At 48.5% G+C, this 21,957-nt stretch overlaps 2 protein-coding genes across 5 annotated transcripts in view; one reads left to right on the top strand and one right to left on the bottom strand.

Annotated features, from left to right (window-relative positions):
* Positions 1–21,957, top strand: part of ATP5PD (ATP synthase peripheral stalk subunit d) — a 55,680-nt gene that overhangs the window by 28,858 nt on the left and 4,865 nt on the right. The window contains exon 1 of one of the 4 annotated variants that reach the window (XM_082705128.1): positions 20,896–20,961. The exons of 1 other annotated variant lie outside the window; for it this stretch is intronic. Coding sequence is in view for 2 of the 3 variants with exons in the window: in XM_082705124.1 (XP_082561250.1) it covers positions 21,010–21,189 (180 nt within the window). In the remaining variant the exon portion in view is untranslated. Of the gene's footprint in view, positions 1–20,895; positions 21,277–21,957 lie in introns of those variants that run through there. 2 more of the 4 variants (XM_082705124.1, XM_082705123.1) reach the window with 2 other exon arrangements.
* On the bottom strand, positions 7,551–21,938 carry KCTD2 (potassium channel tetramerization domain containing 2). Its single transcript, XM_082705117.1, has 6 exons — positions 21,544–21,938; positions 19,865–19,973; positions 17,545–17,636; positions 11,842–11,937; positions 9,483–9,608; positions 7,551–8,543 (listed from the first exon to the last, which is right to left on the bottom strand). Exons 1-6 carry the CDS (start codon positions 21,880–21,882, stop codon positions 8,514–8,516), a joined length of 792 nt encoding a protein of 263 aa, XP_082561243.1. The 5' UTR covers positions 21,883–21,938; the 3' UTR covers positions 7,551–8,513.

Genomic DNA, 21,957 nt, shown 5'->3' with positions numbered 1-21,957 from the left:
TTGCCTCTTTTTTTCTGCGAATGTGGTGATTCTGTATTTACGGATTTACCAACCTTGCATTCTGGAATGAACTCTACTTGGTCATAATGTTATGCTTTTTATATATGCTGGATTCAATCTGTTAATATCGTCTTAGAGTTTTTACATCTGTGTTCACGAATGAAATTGGCCTGGGATTTTCCTTTTGTGTTAATGTCCTTGTCAAGTTTTGGTATTAAGGTATGGCGGCTTTATAAAATGAGTTCAGAAGTGTTCTTTACCACTTACTTGGAAGAGTAAGATTGGTGTTATTTCTTCCTTAAATGTTTGGCAGTATTCAGTGGCAAAGTCACCTAGGCCCTGAGGGTTTTTTGTGGAAGGGTTCTTCTTTTTTTTTTTTTTTTTTAAGATTTTATTTATTTATTTGACAGATTGCAGGTAGGCAGAGAGAGAAGGAGGAAGCAGGCTCCCTGCGGAGCAGGGAGCCAGATGTGGAGCTCGATCCCAGGACCCTGGGATCATGACCTGAGCTGAAGGCAGATGCTTAACTGACTGAGCCTCCCAGCCACGCTAAAGTATTATTTTTATCTCTTTTTAGATAATACAGGCCCTTAGAATACTTATTTATTTTAATTAATTAATTAATTTTAAATATTTTATGTATCCATTTGACTGAGAGAGAGAGTGCAAAAGCTGGGGGAGTGGCAGAGGAAGAGGGAGAAGCAGGCTCCTCCCCACTGAGCAGGGAGCCAGACTGAGGCTTGATCCCAGAACCCTGCGGTCATGACCCAAGCTGAAGGCAGACACTTAAATGACTGAGCCACCCAGGTACATCATTTTATTTATTTATTTATGAGAGAGAGAGAGAGAGAGAGAGAGAGAGAGAACAGGAGCAGAGGGAGGGGTATGGGGGGAGGATAAGAACACTCTGTACTGAGGGCAGAGCCTGACTCAGGGCTGGATTGCTGGACCTTGAGATCATGACCTAACTGAGCCTCAGTTTTTTAATTTGTTTTTTAAGATTTTATTTATTTATATGACACAGAGAGAGACAGCCAGAGAGGGAACACAGGGGGAATGGGAGAGGGAGAAGCAGACTCCCTGCAGAACAGGAAACCCAATGCGGGGCTCGATCCCAGGACCCTGGGATCATGACCTGAGCCGAAGGCAGACGCCCAATGACTGAGCCACCCAGGTGCCCCTGAGCCACCTTTTTTCCAAATTGAGTTTTGGGAATGATAAAGTCCCAAACTTTTTTATTTTTTATTTTTTATTTTTTTAAGATTTCATTTAAAGGGAGTGGGAGAAGGAGAGGGAGAAGCAGGCTTCCTGCTGAGCAGGGAGCCTGACTCGGGGCTTGATCCCATGATCTTGGGATCATGAGCCGAAGGCAGACAGTTAACAACTGAGCCACCCAGGTGCCCCAAGCTTTTAATTTTTTTTAAAGTTGTGGTCTACACACAATATAGGGCTCAAACTCACAATTTTGGGATCGAGAATCACATTCTCTTCTGACTGGGCCAGCCAGTCAGCCCCTGAAGAACACCTTTTAATATTTCCTTTAGTAAAAGGTCTGCAGGTGACAAATACTCTCATGTTTTGGTTGTCAAAGATGCCTTTATATCATCTTCAATATTGAAGTATATTTTTGCTGGGTACAGAATTCTAGGTTGGCAGCTATTTTCTTTAACCTTAGGAGATTTAATTCCACTGTTTTGATTTATATTTTTCCATTGAGAAGTTGGCTGTGAGTCTTATTGTCACTCTTTTGGAACTAATGTTCCTCTCTGCTTCTGGTGGCTTTTAAGATTTTCTCCATATTGGGGCATCTGGGTGGCTCAGTGGGTTAAAGCCTCTGCTTTCGACTCAGGTCATAATCCCAGGGTTCTGGGATGGAGCCCTGCATCAGGCTCTCTGCTCAGCGGGGAGCCTGTTCCCCCCCCCCCCGCCCCTTCCTGCCTCTCTGTCTACTTGTGAGCTCTCTCTGTCAAATAAATAAATAAAATCTTAAAAAAAAAAAGATTTTCTCCATATTTGCTTTCATCAGTTTTATTATAATATGTGTGCTTTTATTTCTCCTACTTAGGATTTGTAGTGATTTTTTTTTTTAAATTTTATTTATCTGAGGGAGAGCAAGAGAGAGCGAGTGTACAAGCAGGAGGAGCAGTAGAGGAAGGGAGAAGAAGGATCCCCACTGAGCAGGGAGCCTGATGCAGGGTTGGATCCCAGGACCCTGGGATCATGAACTGAGCCAAAGACAGACACTTAACTGACTAGCCCCCCCAGCCCCCCACCCACTTTTTTAAAGTGGGCTCCAAGCCCAGTGTGGAGCCCAGTGCTGGGCTTGAACTTATGACCCTGAGATCAAGACCTGAGCTGAGATCAAGACCTGAGACCTGAGTTGAATGCTTAACCAACTGAGCCACCCAGGCACCCCAGGATTTGAGAGTGATTCTGCTTTCTAAATATTTCAATGGAGCTTGAGTCCAGCTTGGAATTTTCATCCATCTGCTTCTTTCCAGGTTCAGAAGACTCTCCCCAGCCATTAGAGCAGTGGCTTGATTATTTCCTGCCTGGCTCCAGCAGTTTCCTCTCCCACTCCATGTCCTACAGGCCTTGGTGACTCAACTTTCATCATCAGTGCCTACTGCAGTTCTGGGCATGCAGTGGCTGTAAAGCAAATGGCAGCAGATAAGTGATATCTGCTCTAGCCCCGTGATAGAGGTGACAGACCTGAGCAACACCAGCTGCAGGGGACAGCTGACCATCCTTCTGCCAACCAACTTCCTGTACCTTCTCCAACCTCAGGGTGTAGTTCACGAATCTGTGAAGCCTTCCAGTCCTCCTTTTTCAAATATGTACTTACCGGCTAGCCATCACAATTGAACGAAGTAGGGCATATTTGGAGGATCTTGTACTCTTTGATTTGCCACCTGTGTAGATAGCTCATGTGCAAAGTGATCGGAATGAAATGTGAGTAGAAGAAATAGTCTTGCACATAAAGAACGATCGAGGAAAATCTAAGGGAACCTGCTCACAATTTCCTTACAGGAAAGCTAAGACCTACAGTCTGGGGCACCTGGCTGGCTCAGTCAGTAGAGAATGCAACTGTTGATCTCAAGGTCATGAGTTCAAGTCCCACACTGGGCATAGAGTTTGCTTTAAAAAAAAAAAAAAAGCCCTTGGGGTGCCTGGGTGGCTCAGTGGGTTAAAGCCTCTGCCTTCGTCTCAGGTCATGATCTCAGGGTCCTGGAATCGAGCCCTGAATTGGGCTCTCTGCTCAGCAGGGAGCCTGCTTCCCTCTCTCTGCCTGCCTCTCTGTCTACTTGTGATTTCTGTTTGTCAAATAAATAAATAAAATCTTTAAAAAAAATAAAAATTTAAAAAGCCTTTTAGGGGCACCTGGGCGGCTTAGTTGTTGGGTGTCTGCCTTCGACTCAGGTTGTGATCCCAGGGTCTGGGGAGCGAGTCTCACATCGGGCTCCCTGCTCAGGGAAGCCTTCTTCTCCCTCTCTCATTCCCCCTGCTTGTGTTCCCGCTCTTGCTGTCTCTCTGTCAAATAAATAAAATCTTAAAAAGAAAAAAATAATTCCCCTTAAAAGGGGGGAGGGCGCCTAGGTGGGTCAGTTGGCTAAACAACTGACTTTGGCTCAGGTCATGATCTCAGGCTTCTGGGATTGAGCCCTGTGTTGGGCTCCGCACTGAGTGGGGAGTCTGCTTCCCTCTCTGCTTCCCCCGCCCCCATCCCAGCTTGTTCTCGCTCTCTCTCTTTTGCTCAATGTCAAATAAACAAAATCTTAAAAACAAAACAAAACACGGGGTGCCTGGGTGGCTCAGTCGTTAAGCATCTGCCTTCAGCTCAGGTCATGATCCCATGGTCCTGGGATTGAGCCCCGCATCGAGCCCCACCGTGGGGTCCCTGCTCAGCTGGAAGCCTGTTTCTCCCTCTGCCTGCTGCTCCACCCACTCGTGCTCTCTCTCTCTCACTGCCAAATAAATAAAATCTTAAAAAGAATACAGTCTTCTTTCCATGTTGCGTTTTGTTAGAAATCATTAACAGAAAAATGACATCAGCTAAAAATACACATTTAGATATAAGACTTAAATTTTGAGCCGTCAAGTTTGTCTTGGGGAAAATAAACCTGGAGGAGGTAAGAGCCACAAAAGAAAGCCCACAAGGGCAAAAGCTACAGCTTGCAAAAGGCAAGAACTAGAATTAGAGTTAGATTTCCATCGTAACACTTCATGGGAAACAATGATTTTTAAAAAATACATATTTTTTAAAGATTTTACTTATTTATTTGACAGGGAGAGAGCGAGCGATCACAGCAGGCAGGCAGAGAGAGAGGAGGAAGCAGGCTCCCTGGTGAGCAGAGAGCCTGATGTGTAGGGCTTGATCTCACCTGATGTGTAGGGCTTGATCTCAGGACTCTGAGATCATGACCCAAGCTGAAGGCAGCGGCTTAACCCACTGAGCCACTCAGGCACCCCATGTGGTGTGATTCTTATTACAAATTTAGCTCTGGGCCATCCCCTGGGCTTTATGACTGCGTAGGATTCAGCAACAGCCAAACCATCTATCACAAATGCTAACGCTGTGTCCCGCGACCCCCGACTGGAGAATTACCAGGCAGAACTCCAGGTTTTTGAAAAATATCCATGGCTTCTTTGGCCGATAACTCTTCTTGAGATCAGGTGCCTAACCATGGGACACACAGTGACCATGTGGCCTGGCCTGCCAATCATGAACTAGGTGTCTGTCGTCTAACCCACCATGCCAGTTTGAATGGTTAATCTGGCCCAGAATAGGTGTCACGGTCTCTCAGATGTGGGAACACTGAGTGTTGACACTAAAGTTTCACGTTGGGGAGAGGGCAAGGTCACCTTTGCGTGGAGTGGCTGTATCGTGTTATGTACAGACATAGAGTTGTTCTTACTGTTGTGGGTACAGGTATGTGTCGAAGCACGTCCACGGATGCCGAGCTGCCAGAGGCGGCAGAGCTGGGCTGTTCGGCCTCCCAGCCCCCCGGCCCTTGGGACTCTCCCCGTGCCCCTGGGGCTGGGCCGCTGCCAAGCACAATTTGCCTCCACACTGTAACAGCCCCAGTTCCTCCCTTGGCTCCCCTGCCCTGGGAGCAGTAACTGTGTCTGTGACACCAGAGCGTCGCTGAGCCCTTTCCTCTTCTTACCACGTGTTAACAACTGCTGTGGTCTGTCTTCCACCGGACCCTGGGCCGATACAAACGCATGCGCCCTCTGCTACCTTTGTGCCTACACATCTCCCCAGCTGTCAGCGCCCTACGGGAGGGGACGCTCTAATGCCTTCTGAGGGTCCCACACCCTGCCCGGTGCCTCAAACGGCCGATGCTTAGCCTGCTGGTTACCTGCCTCACCCCACATTTATTCCTCCTCCTCCACTGTGCAGAGAAAATGGGCACCCGGCCACTTAGGCTTCCAGGAAGGCTTCTTTTCCCTTAAAAATGGTCTCAGACTCTTCCCCCTCCCAGCTCGCTGCTGGGTAGCCCATCTGTCTCCACCTCCTGTTTCTCCCTCTCTCCTGGTCCTGAGGAGGAAGGAGGCCCAACACCCCCTCAGGCGGCTTCAGCAGCAAGAGAAATGAGGACTTTGTAAGAGGCCCTGGTAGTCAAATTCATGTCCTGAAAACAGCTTGAGGATCATCGGGAGTGATGGGAAACCAAGAAGATGCAAAGTTTGTTTCATATCTTTATTGACAAAAAAAAAAAAAAGGTCACAGCATTTCAGACTTTATTCAGATACACAAACAGTAACAAACGGCACCCACGAGTGACAGGCATGGTCCCTCACCTCTGGGTCAAAGGCCACGCTGGAGGGTGTGGGTGTCCCCTGGGCCAACCCACCCCTCCCCCCCAGCATCTCTGTCCCTTCCTCCCCTACACCTCGCTCACACCCCTGAGACCAGTTAAGACTGCAGAAACGAAGTCGCTCTAGAGGAGGCTGGGCCACGCCGCACTGCCAAGAAGCAGGTTCTGAGGGAAAGACAGAAGCGCGCGATGATGGCGTCTCCTGGGAGAAGCCCGGCTGCTTCGTGAGCTGGGCCTGGGCACAGAACGAAGAAGGAAGACACTCCCCACCCGGCAGCCCTGGGCAGCTGGAGAGAATGTGGGTCCCTGGCCACGTGACACCCCCAAACCGATGGCCAGACCTCTCTCCGAGGTCATCAGCCGGACTCTCCCAGGAGGGGGGAGAAGGCTTTCAGGGAAAAATACTGACTCGGTTCATAAAGGGCGGGGGGGGGGGAATACTTTTCCAGAAACCTCAAGAAATGGATCCTCCCCAGCTTCAGGAGTACTGGAGCAACTGTCATTAGGTTGCCACGAGGAGGGGATCCTCACGAAAGCCAGCCCTGCGGGGGGCGGCAAGGTCACTGCTGTTGGTTTCTCTGCTGAGGACGGCGCTCCGCGGTCTCTCCGCAGGATCCACTGTGGGACTCGAGAAGAGAAATGCTCGTTTCGGACGGGCTAGCTCTCCTCTGCCTTCTGGTTCACCTGGCTTCACCCCTTCGAGCAGGCTTGGAAGCATGGGCCGACCCGCAGGGAAATGCCTTGGGAAAGCAAATCTGACTGGGCTCCAGGCCCCAAATGAAGCTGCTTTCCCTCCTTTGAGTCAAATTTTCCTTTTTTGAATTGACCAAAGAGCGCTTCTTCCAAAGTCCTCTGTCCTATTCTGGTCAGAGCAGCTTTTCCTTGACACATTCAAATCTTATTTTTTTTTTTTTTCCTGAAAGATGACAGGATATGTGTGACCTTTTTCAAGGGTGACTGTTTTACTGTAGGTAGAAGTTCCTGTAACATTTTCTAGCTGTAGGAATCGTGGGCACAAGCCAGAGTTCTGAGGTGCCGACGTCCACAAGCACGCTCCCGTATCAGCAGACACCCCTGGGCACACATTTCTATCCTGCTCTACACACAGATAAGGTCAAAGCGAGAATCCTGAAGAAGAGTTATGCGATCTGTACATGGGCACATGTCACAAGCTCAAAAGATATTTGGCACAGCCTGTAAGTCACTTCCAAAAATCGCAGCGCCAGAGCCACCTAGGAAGCAGCTGAGCTGTGGAGGGGACAGAACCTCACCTGTGGAGGAAGCCAGGAGCGACTGGCAGGAGGTGGCCGTTACAGATGGAGTGTCCCATGGCACCTTCCCCTTCTCTGGGCCATCTGCCATACCAGGAAAGTCATCTTGGGAAAAACTAGGGATTCTCTGGCCCTTTGCATTCAGTGACTATTCACTGAGACGATCCAGCTACGAGCTCTGTGGTCCCAGCCTGAAGGAGGGCTTTACTCCCCTCCTCGGTCAAACAGGCATTTGATTCTCCATGACCTGACTCTCTGAAGAAAGAAGTGATGCTAATGCGTGGGGTCAGAGACGTAGGGAGGGGGGTCTTGGCCTGCCCAGCAAACACACACACTCTACCGGGGATGATGTGGGGGCACGGACACGCCTGCCAGGCATGGTCAGAAATCAAGAAGAGACACAAATAAATACTAAATGTTCAGTCAAGGCATTTCCAAGAGACAATCACAGAAGAAATAACACTTTTGGATACTATAATGTAACACATTTGGCAACTTCCAAAGAAATGCTGTCCCCACCCCAAGCCATCAGAGGATCCCAAGTCCCCTTTTTCTTCGGTCCAGTTTCAGAAGTCAGAGGAGGAGGATGGGCCAACGGAGGGTGAGCGAAGGCTACAGACCAGCTACCTGCCGCTCCCGCCTGTCTGTGCGACAGACAGACTGCGGGACGCCACCTGCCGCAGACCTCCTCTCGGGATGAAAGCAAGCTTCTGGAGAGTCCGGGCTGCTAGAGGCAAAGGAGGCAGGGATGGACACGGCGGCTAAGCGCCCCGAACCCAGAGCAGCGATCCCCGACCTCCGCCCATTACCAAGGACACCCCACCACCTGCTTCCTCAAAGGGGTTTTGTTCACAGGAATGGGGGGAGGGGTTATTCTGGCAACGCCATCCTTTATCCAAAACCTAAACTCAACTCGACAGACTGAAGCTACAGTGCTTGGCATCTGCTGCATTAGTCCGGGGTGCAGAGAAGGAGGGAAAGATAGTGTTACAAAGCGGCTTCCAACGCGGCACTCGGGCGAAAACACGGCACAGCTCAGGGACGATCCTCCTTCATCTGCTGCTTCCCTGAAGTACGGGCGTGTACAGGAGCCAGGCCTTCCTCTTCCCTTCCCCCAGGTGCCCAGAAGGGCTCCAACTGGGAACCTGGCCCAGCTGCGGTTATCAGACTTGTCACGACAGTGGCTAAGAAAACAAAAGCAGGTTTCTGAAAAGGTATTCTGCAGCCAGGAGTCGCGTCTGTCTTCAAGTTCCTGTGGGAGGGGCAGGGGTTCCTTTGGTTTTGACCAGAACACTTCTCCACTGGGGGGCCAGGCTCAGCTTTGCTTTGCAGCAGCTCGGTTGGTTACTGTACAGGAGCAAGACTGAACGTCACGAGGTGCTCTGCCGGGTTGCTCTCCTGATGGTTAAGGATCTGGAATTTACATCCGAGATCCTCTCTCCTGAAGAATCTGCGGGTGGAAGACGGGGGAGAGGGCTGAGGCTTGGACTCTGGAGCAGACCTGCTTTGAGGCTGAGGCTGCTAAGCAGACTGCTGAGGGGAAAGGGAGCCGCGGCTGCTTTCTGCTGGACCCCTGCGAGCAGCACGACAATCCCTGGTAAACCAGGAGGCAATGCAGGGCTGCATCCCCGACCCCCTTGAAGCACTTCAGTAGTAAAAGACTCGCTCAACACCGTGGGGCCCCAAGTGCTGTCGATGCTAAAGGAAATGGTGCAGACGCACCATGGGCTGCTGACTTAGGAGAGTGTGTGAGGTAACCACACAATTTCCCAGTGACTAAAGGTGAGGAGGTCACAGAGGTAACCAAATACCTCTTCTCTTGAGGCAGCAAAAAGGAGAGAACAGTTTCAAAGAATAGACACAAAATATTTTCCCAATTTTGAGTTTCAGAATTCTCACATTGTTGTAGTTAGTGGCAATAAGATTTTTTTCCCTGACTGGACTGAGGGTATCAGAGTCACCCTATTTCAGTACGCGTTTCCTGACTGAAACCCTCAGCCACGGCTCCATAAATCCTGACTTAAATAAATTATAACAGTCAAAAACCAAAATGAAGAGGCGCCTGGGTGGCTCAGTTGGTTAAGCGACTGCCTTCGGCTCAGGTCATGATCCCGGAGTCCCGGGATCGAGTCCCACATCAGGCTCCCAACTCCATGGGGAGTCTGCTTCTCCCTCTGACCTTCTCCCCTCTCATGCTCTCTCTCTCACTCTTTCTCTCAAATAAATAAATAAATAATCTTAAAAAAAAAAAAAAAATGAAGGCAAAATGCAAAGCCAGCTTCAGAAGGAAAGGGAAGAAACCTCAAGCAACAATTGGTTCAGGCAAAGCCCTCTAAGGGGCTGGGAATAAATGAGTCAGAGACAAAATTTGGGTGACACCATTTCTTACCTTTGCCTTTTCACTGGGCTCTATGACAATGCCATTGGTAGAATTATTTAGTTCTCTGGAGACGACACAGAGGAATTCTGCCTGATCCTCATTTCCGTAGTTATAGGAAGAGCCGATGCTGATTAGCTGACAGAACAAGAATATGGCAAACAGTCACCTTCAGGTACCAAAGAGCTACACGCGTCCAACCCTCCTCCTGACCCAACTGTGTAGTTTTGCCTCTCATGGACGATCATTTCTGGGACTCTCCTGGCTCGAGGGCACGTCTGGATCTCAGTTACTCACCAGCGCATCCTCAATAAGCCTTCCCTAGAGAAGAAAAGTACGGGCGCTGCCACTGTCTCCCACCCAAGCACTTGAAACAATCCCAAAGGCAGCAACTAGGATTACCACGATCATACTCCTTCTAGCAAACACTGAGGTGAAAGAGAATGTTTGTGTGAATGAGAATGGACACTTGCTTCAGCCAAACGCCTACACAGAGCTGGCTCATCTTCAGGCAGAAGTCCTGGACTGGAGACTGGTACTCAGAAGGCTCTGGAAAGCACTGAGTGAATCACTGAAGAGTTACCAGAAGCCATATGCTGCTGCGACCTCTAACCTTTTTAGCGAATTGAATTCAGGATTCAACTCTAAATAGACAATACACGTGCTCAGGGAAAAAGGAAGCCAAAGGGTAAGGTCATCTGGGCAAGCATGTAGCGCCTCATGTGAGAAAAACATGACTGATTCACTCTATGAACGGGCTTTAACTTCCTCATCCATATAATAGAGTTCGTACAAGCATGCCTTGTCTGTCCCCCAAACATTAACAAGATGAAAGATTCATAATTATTCACCGCTTTCATAAAGAATACTTAAAAGGGCACCAGGGTGGCTCAGTCGGTTAAGCATCTGCTTTCTGCTCAGATCATGATCCCGGGGTCCCCGGACTGAGTCCCGAATCGGGCTCCCTGCTCGGTGGGGCTTCTCCCTCTGCCCTCACCCTGCCCTTGTGCTCTCTCTCAAATAAACTTAAAAAAAAAAAAAAAAAAAAGAATTGTAAAAACAAACAAACTTATTTTTATTATTACTTTTTTAATAATATTCTTTGCTGGGGCACCTGGGTGGCTCAGTCATTAAGCATCTGCCTGCAGCTCAGGTCATGATCCCAGAGTCCGGGGATCAAGCCCCGCATTGGCCTCCCCACCCAGCGGGAAGCCTACTTTTCCCTCTCTACTCCCCCTGCTTGTATTCCCTCTCTCACTGCCCCTCTCAGTCAAATAAATAAAAATCTAAAAAAACCAAAACAAAAAAACAAAACATTCTTTGCTTAAAACTTATTCTAGGGAGGGGGTGTCTGGTTGGCTCAGCAGGAGAAGCGTGCAACTCTTGAGTTCGGGGTCCTGAGTTCCAGCCCCATGTTGGGCACAGAGATTACTTACAAATAGAATATTGAAAAAGAAAAAACACATAGCAGGGAAAATACTTGTGGGGTGGAAGTATGGCACATCTTGCAGCCCCCACCTGGCTAAGAATCAGGCTGACATACACAGGCAGAATGGACTCGGCAGTGCGGGCACGCGTGAGGAAGGATCCTGCGTTAGCTCTGAAGGCGGAGACACCCGTGTATCCGATCTACAACACAGTGCTCTTAGCAGCCCAGCAGCTAGCTGAGAAGGTGAGTTTCTGGTGACCCTTCAACTGACTCTTCAAAAGTCTGCATAAAAACGGGCCTGATCCCCACAAAACGGTAACAGGATCATTCTGTTTGCTAACATGTTCATTCTGCTTGCGCTCCCTGTGGCGAAGGCAACAGATGAGCTGAACAATTCTGCCATCTAATGGAGGGAACAGTACAACGCTGACTGTGTGGCTTTGTCTGGATACTTCTTCCACGACCCAAAGCTAAAGGAACAGAAATGCACAGACTGATGGGGAACGGCGAAGCCACACTTCTCACCATGCCTGACTCCTTTCACATCACACACGCCCATGCTCTTCGGGATGGATTACATACTGTTTGGAACGACAGCATTCTCACCCCGGGGAGAGGAAAGGAAGGGCTATGGATGCATCCTCGCCTTCTTTTCGTAGTTATTTTATAAAATGTCAACTGAGCACTTAAGAAAAAACCCCATAAAGGCACTTTCAGGCCTAAGCAAGCACAATCAAACTGAAACTTGGATGTGAAGTTGGGAGACATGATACTACTCTCAAGTCTCCCAACTCATCCGGTATGACTGAGCACATCATCCACACCCAGTGGCTCTTTCCTACGTTTCTGAACAGGTTCCCACCTGGCCCGACGGACCCCTGAGGTTAGGAGCTGCCTATGGCTGGCGACGGTTTGAGGCACGGGGCCTCCTGGGAAACCTACCTGTTCAAATTTCCACCCATCGGACATAGTGGAGACCATCTGCGTAAGCTCCTCCTCCTGGCACTGCAGGACTCTGTACACGTGCTTCACGGGGCCCTGCGACAACAACAGACTTTCAAGAACAATCTCGAGGACACAACAGTTTGCAGCTGCCCTGGTGTGGCTCTTCCCAAAACTGACCACTGAAAAGGAGCTTGCTTGGACATGTTTTCTGGACAGTCCCACACGAGCCCCTCTGACAAGCAGCAATGTCGTTTTTCTTTCTTTTTTTTTTTTTTAAAGATTTTATTTATTTGACAGACAGAGATCACAAGTAGGCAGAGAGGCAAGAAGAGAGAGAGGGGGAAGCAGGCTCCCCACTGAGCAGAGAGCCTGATGCAGGGCTCGATCCCAGGACCCCAGGATCATGACCTGAGCCGAAGGCAGAGGCTTTAACCCACTGAGGCACCCAGCGCCCCAGCGATGTTGTTTTTCAATAAAAACTTATCCAAGGAAAGAAAGAAAGAAAAAAAAAGGCCCAAGGCTATGGAATCAGTGGGTCTAATAATTCTGAAGTTCAGAGAAATGAGTTATGTGCTTAGATTTCATCCATTTCCCGGAATAGAAAATAGAGTAAAATCACTTTGGACAAGAAAGTCACCTCATCATCTTAATTGCTTCATCTCTGACATACATACTGAAAATGCAGACCACTTTGGTTTATTCAGAGTGAAATCTTATTATGGGAATACTATATAAAACAGGATCCCAGGATATACCAATGTTTAAAACACTTACCCTCCACTGATGGTACCTGAGAGTGAAAGTGTTTCAGAGTTAAATGGTAGCACGTCCGTTATAGAAGTATATACTAAAAAATGGGTATTTGGTCTTTGTTCCTGGTTCCTAGCACAGAGCTCCTAAAACCCTTGGAATTACCTGAGGGATGAAAGTATCTTTTTTGTGCTAATGACTGGTCCCCAGAAAGACCAAGCACCATTAGAAGATGAGGACGTCTAGGGATGCCTGGGTGGCTCAGCTGGTTAAGCAGCTGCCTTCAGCTCGGGTCATGATCCCAGCATCATGGGATCGAGTCCCACATCGGGCTCCTTGCTCTGCAGGGAGCCTGCTTCTCCCTCTGCCTCTGCCTGCCACTCTGTCTGCCTGTGCTCGCTCTCACTTGCTCCCTCTCTGACAAATAAATAAATAAAATCTTAAAAAAAAAAAAGATAAGGACGTTCAGTCCTACTTGCCGACCTCTGACCTCGGAGGGAGGGAGAGCGGCTGAAGACCGAATTCGATTACCAACGACCAATGAGTTAATCTAATTAGTCATGGGTATGTAATGAAACATCCTTAAAAACCCTCGAACACTGAGGTTCAGGGAGCTTCCAAGTTGGCAACCGTAAGCACAGGCTGGCCAAGTGGTACATCCCAACTCCACTGGCGCGAAGGCTCCTGCGCTCGGATCCCGCCCCGGTTCTCTCCATCTGGCTGTCCTCTGTCTCCTAGAGATAAACTGTAACAGTAAGTAGAGCATCTTCCTGGGTTCTAGTTGTTCTAGTAAATTACTGAACCCGAAGGGGGATGTCATGGGAACCCTTCATTGTGTAGCCGCGGTGGACAGAAGTGCAGGCAGCATGGGGACCTGGGATGTGGCACTGGCGTCTGAAGCAGGGGGCTGAGCCCTGAAACCTGTAGAAAGAGTTACTACACACTAGTTAGTTTCAGGAGAGGACGAACTGCTGGACACCCAGTTGGTGTCAGATCCAGAGAGAAGTCACTTTTAGCCCATTCAACTCTGGAACAGTAGTTAGAACAAGAAGCGAAAAAGCTAGATGCCCCAAAGTTGCGGCATGAAGGCCCCTAATGCTTTATCCAGAGGAGAACCCCTCCCTTAGGACTTGGGCTGTGAGCCTTAGGAGCCAAAGTCAGGGGGCGCCTGGGTGGCTCAGTCAGTTAAGCATCTGCCTTTGGCTCAGATCCTGGGATCAAGCCCCATGTCGGGTTCTCTGCTCAGTGGGGAGTCTGCTTCTCTCTCTCCCTCTCCTTCTGTTCTGTGTGTGTCTCTCTTTCAAATCAATCAATCTTTAAAAAAAGAAAAAAAAAGGCGAAGTCAGGCGAGGGCAAGGGGTGCTGCAGGGAGGAATGCTCCCCAGATGAGAGCTCCCATTCTCACAAGGACGACTGAAGGCTCACAGGAAGACGCAGCGTTTGTCAATTTTGGACCATTCAGTGTTGGGTCCAACAGCTGCACATCCACTGCCAGTCCAAAGGACATGACGCATTTGTTAGAGCACAAACAGCAACGGAAGCTGAGAACAATGATGCTCCGTCACGGAGGGATTGGTTATATTCTTGGGATTTCAAGAAAATATGGACTGGAGGGCGGGAGGGGGGGTACGCCTGCGTGACTCAATGGGTTAAGCCTCTGCCTTCAGCTCAGGTCATGATCTCAGGGTCCTGGGATCGAGCCCCACATTGGGCTCTATGCTCAGCGGGGGGCCTGCCCCCCCCCACACCCCGCCCCTACCCAGCCTGCCTCTCTGTCTACTTGTGATCTCTGTCAAATAAATAAATAAAATCTTTAAAAAAGAAAGAAAGAAAATACAGACGGTTTCCTTAAGAATAATGGAAATTCAGCTTTGATGCTTTTTCAAAAGGATGACTGGGCTTCAGTTCTCTGGAAAATTTGTTTGCAAGCACCCGCTGCTGGGGAAATACTGGCTCAATAAAAGCAGCTCCGGATTAGGGAGTGCTCCAAGCCCAGAGTGGCTCCCCCTCTGCTCCGTCTTCTGCGGGACACTGGTGTGTCTTGCCTGAGTCAGGCGGTGCTTGTTGGGATGGAGGCAGCGCCAGCGCCCGGGCTGGTCCGCCAACAATGCTGAGCTCTTTCTTTCATGGTCTCCCCTTCTGGACCGAATGCAACTATTGTTACACAAGGCACCAAGAAAAACATTCCCTCCACCTAAAATGTAGAGCAAATCCCGGGAAGATTTCAATGATCTCTGAGCACACATTTTGGAAACAACCAAGTGTTTTATGTTCTAAAACTCAGAGTATCATGAAAGCTCTATGATACTAGCCCCAACTATCAAAGCCCAAGGTATTTAAGATGCTACCTCTTTATTTTTCTCTTCCAAAGTAAACCACAGGTGTTCTCGAATGCACTAAGATTAATGACCTAACAAAAAATGTCAGAGACAGCAAAGTAGCAGAGTAGTGGCAGCCACTAACAGAGAAATGAGAAGTCACTAAAAGGTGGGGTGGGACACCCATATCTTGGGCTCTGCCTGAATCCGGGTCGTGTGTGTCTCCCTGAAATAGAGACAAGTTCCGGGCCCCTGGCTGGCTCAGTGGGAGGAGCGTGTGGCTCTTGATCTTGGGTTGTTGAGTTCCAGCCCCATGTTGGGTGTACAGATTACTTAAAAATAAAATCTTAAGAAAAAAATCGGCAAGTTAAAGGAGATAACGGTTTGAAGGGACAGCCACAAAAATACACACATGGCCAATTTTGCCTTAGAGCTGTGATACATGCAAAAGAGGGTGTTTTTGAACAACATCAAATCCACTGCTCAGAGTTTCACTAAATAAAAAGGACAGATGGAAAGATCAATTAGCATCAAAAAGGCCTTGCCAGCCCTAGAACAAAAAAGCTTCCAACTGGGTCTATATCCACAAGCCTTCAAAACCTAGAGGACTAATTAACTTAATCGCTGTCATCAAACAAATCTTACAATGCTCTCAAGGACTTAGCTAATGGCAAAGAACTGAGAACATTCAGGGCTGAATGGCTTCAAATTACATAATTCATGGTACCATCAAAATTTACACTAAGCAATCAAAAGTTTTTTCGGAATGTGGAAAATTGAGGACAAAGCTAGGTTTCCAGAACGTCTAGCTATTAAGTACCTACAATAGAGAAAGATGCCGCGTACAATATAATCCGAGATGGCAACGAGATTGAGGCCATTCGATATTCCATATGGTAAACTAATGTTCATTTTTGAACATTAGAAAGGTTTTCAGACATTGGCTAGAAGGAAGAAAACCAAGAAGCTCTTCTTTCCATCTTTGCAAACTACTACAGATAAAATGAAGAAAGGTCATTTTTGGTCATGGATGTCAGTTCCCCCATCAGATAACTCCATTTAGAGCCAGGAAAAACAAACAAACAAACAAACAAAAAAACCCAGAAAATTTGGATATATGAAGTCTAAGATAGAACATAGAGAGGAACTATTTTTTACTTTTTGTTTTGTTCTGACTTTTGAAAAGAAACCTTGCCTTCTGAATCACGGGAGAATTCTACACTGCAATAGACTGGATCTCAGGAAAGCATCCATCACTGGGAGCTGATGGGATAAGAGGCAACTCAGGCTACACGACAGATGGTCACAGTGGAGTCCAATGCTGCCCTCCGTCACTACAGCTGTACCTTCTTAAAATAGAGCCTATACAGGAAAGGGACCGTCTGTTTTCCCCGCTAGACTTCAAGCTTCTAGAGGGCACAGACCCTCTCCTAGGAGCCAGAGAATCACAAGGGTCTAAAAGATGCCACTGTGGCCACTTACGACATGTGATGGGTGAAACGGTGTGAAATAAGCGCTGTGTGCCTTACGGTCGTCTCAAACTGGTGGCAAATTGTGTGGGTTTTATTGTTGTTGTTATTCTGTCTACTGAGTTAATATAAAAACCCAGACTTCATATTTAACAGGAAAGCTTGAGATTATTTCCTCGGAAGCATTATTCACAAGCAGCTCCTAAAGTCTAGAGCGCGAGACTGGTTTCATGTGGCTATTGGGAGCCGAATGGGACGTGATCACACTTTTAAAAAGGCTGGTCCTAATAGTGGCCAACAGGTGGAAGCAAGAGCTTGCTGGGCCCTTATGTGGAGGGAGACAGATACTCTGCCTGAGAACAAGGTTAGGGACCTCAAGTGCCATGGACTTGCTGCCAAATGGTAAGCAGCCACAACCGCTAGCTCTCTTAAAGGGACAGGAGGGCTGTTTTGTTTTGTTATGTCTTCTTCTGTTTCCTTGTTCTGAACAAGCCCAGTGGCGAATGCGCTGTCTGTTTGGTGCATGGACTGTGTTCCCCACAGACCTCCAGCTTTAAGGGGAGCGGTAGCTCTTGCCTGACAGCACGTGTCCCTTTTCAAATCCCACCCAGACACGGCAACAAAGAGCCATGGAGACCTTTTCCCTTTAAGAGTTCAAAACCCGTGGGGTGGCTGGCTGGCTCAGTTGGTGGAGCTGTGACTCTTGATCTTGGGGTTCTGAGTTTGAGCCCCATGCTGTGGGTGAAGAGATTAAAAATAAAATCTTATTAAAAAAAAAAAAAGGGCAGGGAGCCTGGGTGGCTCAGTGGGTTAAGCCGCTGCCTTCGGCTCAGGTCATGATCTCAGGGTCCTGGGATCAAGTCCTGCGTCGGGCTCTCTGCTCAGCAGGGAGCCTGCTTCCCCCTCTCTCTCTGCCTACTTGTGATCTCTCTCTCTCTGTCAAATAAATAAATAAATAAATAATCTTAAAAAAAAAAAAAAAGGGTGCCTGGGTGGCTCAGTTGGTTGAGCGACTGCCTCTGGCTCAGGTCATGATCCTGGAATCAGGGGATCGAGCTGGAGTCTCTCTCCCTCTGACCTTCCCCCTCTCATACTTTCACGCTCTCAAATTAATAAATAAATAAGATCTGGGGGGAAAAAAAAAAGAGTTCAAAACCCATTACCTGAGAAGTTCTGTTCTCATTGTCCCGTATCCGTTCCTTAACCAGCCGCACAAGAGATGCAATGTTGTAAAACTCCGCTTCTTCCAGAACACCTAGGCCAAGGACCAAACTGTAGTTAGAGATGTGTGTGCATTCCCCAGAAAACAGCAAGAGCTGAAGTTTGCATGCTTGCTAAGAACTGCATTTTTCTTTCTTTAAAAAAAAAGATTTATTTATTTATTTATTTGACACAGAGAGAGAGAGAGAGATATCACAAGTAGGCAGAGAGGCAGGAAGAGACAGGGAGTAAGCAGGCTCCCCGATGAGCAGAAAGCCCGATACCGGGCTCAATCCTAGGACCCTGAGACCATGACCCAAGCCAAAGGCAGAGGCTTAACCCACTGAGCCACTCAGGCGCCCCAAGAACTGCTTTCTCAAATGGAAGCCTGGTCTCCCTCCTTCAGGCTGGGTAACATTTCTTTGCTGTTTAGGGTATACCCATTTCCTTCTCCCCAGCATGAGTCAAGCTCTGGAGCTGCTCTGTTCATTCTGTTTCACCCCTGCAGTTTCCCACTTGGCACCCTCCTCGACTCTCCCTGCACCTGGCCATTAGCTGCAGGACACCTTTCCCATATGTTACTTATTTCCTGGAACTGGTCACATTGGAGAACTCCTGAGCTTGCAATGCTTACCCAGTCTGTCCTAAAAATGACCAGGGGTGAGTGTGTATAAATTAATGTAGACCACATTTAATAGGATGCTTATTATTTGAACAGAAAAGGCAGTTACTGAAAGAATGCCACGCTAAATAAACTAAAAGACCTTGGACAGGACAACCAAGTGGGATGTGTGATCTGGTATCAGACAAAAACATTTGCTATAAAAAACATTACTGGAGCAACCGATAAAATTAGAATATAAGCTATAGATAGAAATATTTATTAATATTAAATTTCCTGAACTCGATAACTCTACTGTAACCTTGTTCTTGGAAATACAGGTGAAGAATTAATGGGTGAATCTGTGATTTAGTGTAAATAGTTCAGAAGTAAAAACTGCGTGGGGAAGGGAGAAGGACAGGAGTGGGGAGACAGAATGGACGATAACACAAGCATGACCAAAAAAATGCTAAAAAATTGATGAATCTGGGAGTTCTCTGTGCTGTTCTGGCCCTTTCCTCTGAGACTGAAAATATTTCAATAGAAAACAATTTTTTTAAAGACTTCAGAAAAGATGCTGAAGACTCCTCTTTTCAAGAAACGAGATTATCCGTGAGGCAGTGATTATTAAAGCTGGATGGTGGGTGCACGGAATTTATTGTACTATTCCCATTATTTCTGCGTGCGTTTGAAATGTTAAAGAAAGAGCAAGCACACGAGTCCTCTTTTTACCAGTTGAACCCGATGTGTTTTGCGGCCACTTCATTAATTAGCATGGCCATTACAGCTTTCTTATTCAGAGCTAAAGTTTCTAGGTCAGGGTGCCCTGGACTTAGGGACAGGCCCCAATCTTCTACTGAATGCCGTTGGTGAGACCACGGCAAGCCTTTTAGAAAGATGTCTAGACCCACTTAACAGTCCAGATGCCCTACAAACCAAAAAGATGAGGCAACTGATGATACACCTGACAACGGACTGGAGAACGAATTAGGTCAGCTGCAAAAATTTACAAGGAAGCATGAGACCAGTCTTAAAAGAAATGAGGCCAAGCCTTTATTATGTTTTATAGCTGCAAGTAAAATTGAAAAAAATAAATAATTAATGTCAGAGATGTGATGCTCCAGGCTACGGACCTTCACTGCTTACAAGCTCATAAGTAAAAGTAAAAAGGGATCCTGACAATTCTGCAGGTTTGGAGAATGCTCCCGAAGCTATCTGTAAAACTGAGCTAGCTCTTTTCCGTCTCATTAAGGACGCTGAACAGAGCCCAGTGGGGACCCCTTAAGCAAGACCTCCTCAGATAAGACTAGGTAACTAGAGACTCCCTGCTCACTTCCATAAACCTTTACTACACCTGCACATGAACTTGATGAAAATCTCCAAAAAAAAAAAAAAAAAATATTCAAATGCGGGAGCGCCTGGGTGGCTTAGTCATTAAGCATCTGCCTTCGGCTCAGGTCAGGATCCCGGGGTCCTGGGATTAAGCCCCTGCATCGGGTTCCCCGCTCAGAGGAAAGCCTTGCTTCTCCCTCTCCCACTCCCCCCTGCTTGTGTGCCTTCTCCCACTTTGTCTGTTTCTGTCAAATAAAATAAAAGTCTTTAAAAAAAAATTCAAATCTGTGAAACAGCTTTAAAGCTAAACCCCAATTTTGGAAAATGCCCAGTTCGAACATCGTTCTTACCTTCTTCTGCCAGCTCCTTCGTAATGATGAGCTTCCCATGGCGGAGGTAGTTTAGGATAGGACCAAAGTAGGTGGGATCTCTGTCAATCAGATAGGCCCCTGTCTCGTCCTGCCAACCGAACACAAAGGTATCACTCTGGAGATTTCAGACTAAGTCCGGGCAGGGTTTCAGCCTCTCTGTCACAATTCTTTAGTGAGAGGGCGAGTGTTGCTGCTAGATGTTGCTTATCACAAACTCCTGGCAAGAAGGCTAGCTTTATGTATCTTGTACTCTGAGATCATTTCAGGTGGGGTGTTACAGATGCCAAGTCCCACATCCAGGCGTTTACTTGAACTTCTAAAATCTTTACTGGGACACAATTACCACCATTCTTCTATGGGATATCTGTTATAAAGTAAGGGGAAGAAAATGCCAGTTTGATTATTAAATCTCTGCTTGAGATGGACATTCTGACTGCTCTACTGCCCCCAAATCACATTCCTAATTCTAAGAAAACCTCTGTATAGTTGGCAATACTCCTGAGCTCAAGGCCAACATCAGTGGGAGTCTGCATTGCCAGCTGTAACTCACACACCCCAGTTCTGTGCCCAGAGGAAGCTTGGCACGGCCGGGACTTGGCGCTGAGCAGCTTTAATCCTACTCATCTTTACAGTAAAAGGAACAAGAAGAAACTGGCTTCTATTGCAACAAGAGAGATTTAGGGTAGATAAAAATAATTCCTTTACAAGCAAAGGTTTTGGAATTTCTTTAAAGTTAGGGCAGGACAGGTTTCTATCGATCTGAGATTAGAGGAGAGGTAGATGGTGAATAAATAAAACAGCCAATCTCTACCCAAACCTAACTCCATTTCAATGTAACTGGCTGAGTGCTATATGGAAGGTGAGGTATGCTATGGTCAACACCTTACTAAATGATCCATGTGTAAAGTTAATAAACAACACTTCAAACTGGAAATGGGTTGGAAGTGTCTCGTCACCTCTCAACTTTTGGTTAGGAGCCATGCATCTTGCTCAACAGCATTCTTCAGTTTGCATTTTCCGATGGCCTTAACCAGTCGGCTTCGGTTTGCACTGGCAACTGGTAATCTCTTTCCAAGGCATGTATCTGAGCTCTAACATGCTCCTAGAACAGTGACTGTTACCAGATGCGAGCTCAGGGCCCAGGACCACAGGAAAGAATCGTGCTATCAGGAGAAGCACTTCCTGCAGCTGTCAGACCCAGGCTTTCACCCAACTTGGCAGAGGGGTCCAAGAGGAAGTCTGAGAAAGCTACAAAGATGCCTTCGCTCACCCTGACCCAGTTCTGGACGCATCTGGCACAGGCAGTGAGGGGCTGACGAGGAGCCAAGGGAAAACTCATGCAGATCCGAGGGGCTGGTTATGAGAGGCAGAGAGAGGAATACGGAGAAGGGGTGTGCAGTGGGTTCTCGTGGGTGCGGGTGGGCACCGTGTGGGCAATGAGTCGCTGAGAGCGAAGGGCGGGGTCAGAGAGAAAGCCGGAGTGCGACTGAGGATTGGGGGAGAATAGCCCCCCGGGGCCAGCCTGACGGGGGAGGGGCAGGAGGGGGTTACGGCCCGAATAGCCCGCCTGTGGGGAGCGTGTCGCAGGAATCTGGGGACGAGCTAGGAGGCACGAAGGGGGTTCGATGGCCGGGGGCGCGCCCGAGGGCGGGGCGCACCTTGTCCGAGTCCAGCTCCGGGTCCTCCTGGCAGCAGAGGCGACACAGGAAAGACTTGGGCTCCCGGCCTAGGGTCTGTCTGGTGGTCACGAAGTAAGTGCCGCCCACGTTCAGTCGGACCCAGCGGGCCGCACCGCCGCCCCCTGCCCGCTCTGGCGGTCCGGGACCCGGCTCCAGCGGAGGCGCGGCAGCGGCGGGTGGGCGGCCGTGCCCCCGGGGCGTGGGGCCGACGGGGCGAGGGCTGGGGGGTCCGCGGCCCGGGCCGCCCCCATCGCCCAGCCCGCTCCCGCCACCCCCTCCCAGCCCAGCCATCGCCGGGTCCAGCTGCAGCTCCGCCATCTTGGGCCGCCGCCGCCGCCGCTGCCCGCGCGCCGCCGGGCCGGCCCATCTCTCGGCAGGGAGAGCCGGGCCGGC

Source organism: Mustela nivalis (assembly GCF_964662115.1).
Source record: "Mustela nivalis genome assembly, chromosome: 17".
NCBI lineage: Eukaryota > Metazoa > Chordata > Mammalia > Carnivora > Mustelidae > Mustela > Mustela nivalis.
This window is presented reverse-complemented; position numbering and strand designations above follow the sequence as displayed.

Bases quoted from the DNA above. Each gene is read 5' to 3' on its own strand.
- KCTD2 (XM_082705117.1), bottom strand. From the start codon at position 21,882: ATGGCGGAGCTGCAGCTGGACCCGGCGATGGCTGGGCTGGGAGGGGGT. The intron at 17,637-19,864 runs GTAAGAACGATG...TCCTTGGCCTAG, and splicing joins GAAGGAGCTGGCAGAAGAAG to GTGTTCTGGAAGAAGCGGAG. The intron at 11,938-17,544 runs GTAATGGGTTTT...TTGTTGTCGCAG, and splicing joins ATGAGAACAGAACTTCTCAG to GGCCCCGTGAAGCACGTGTA.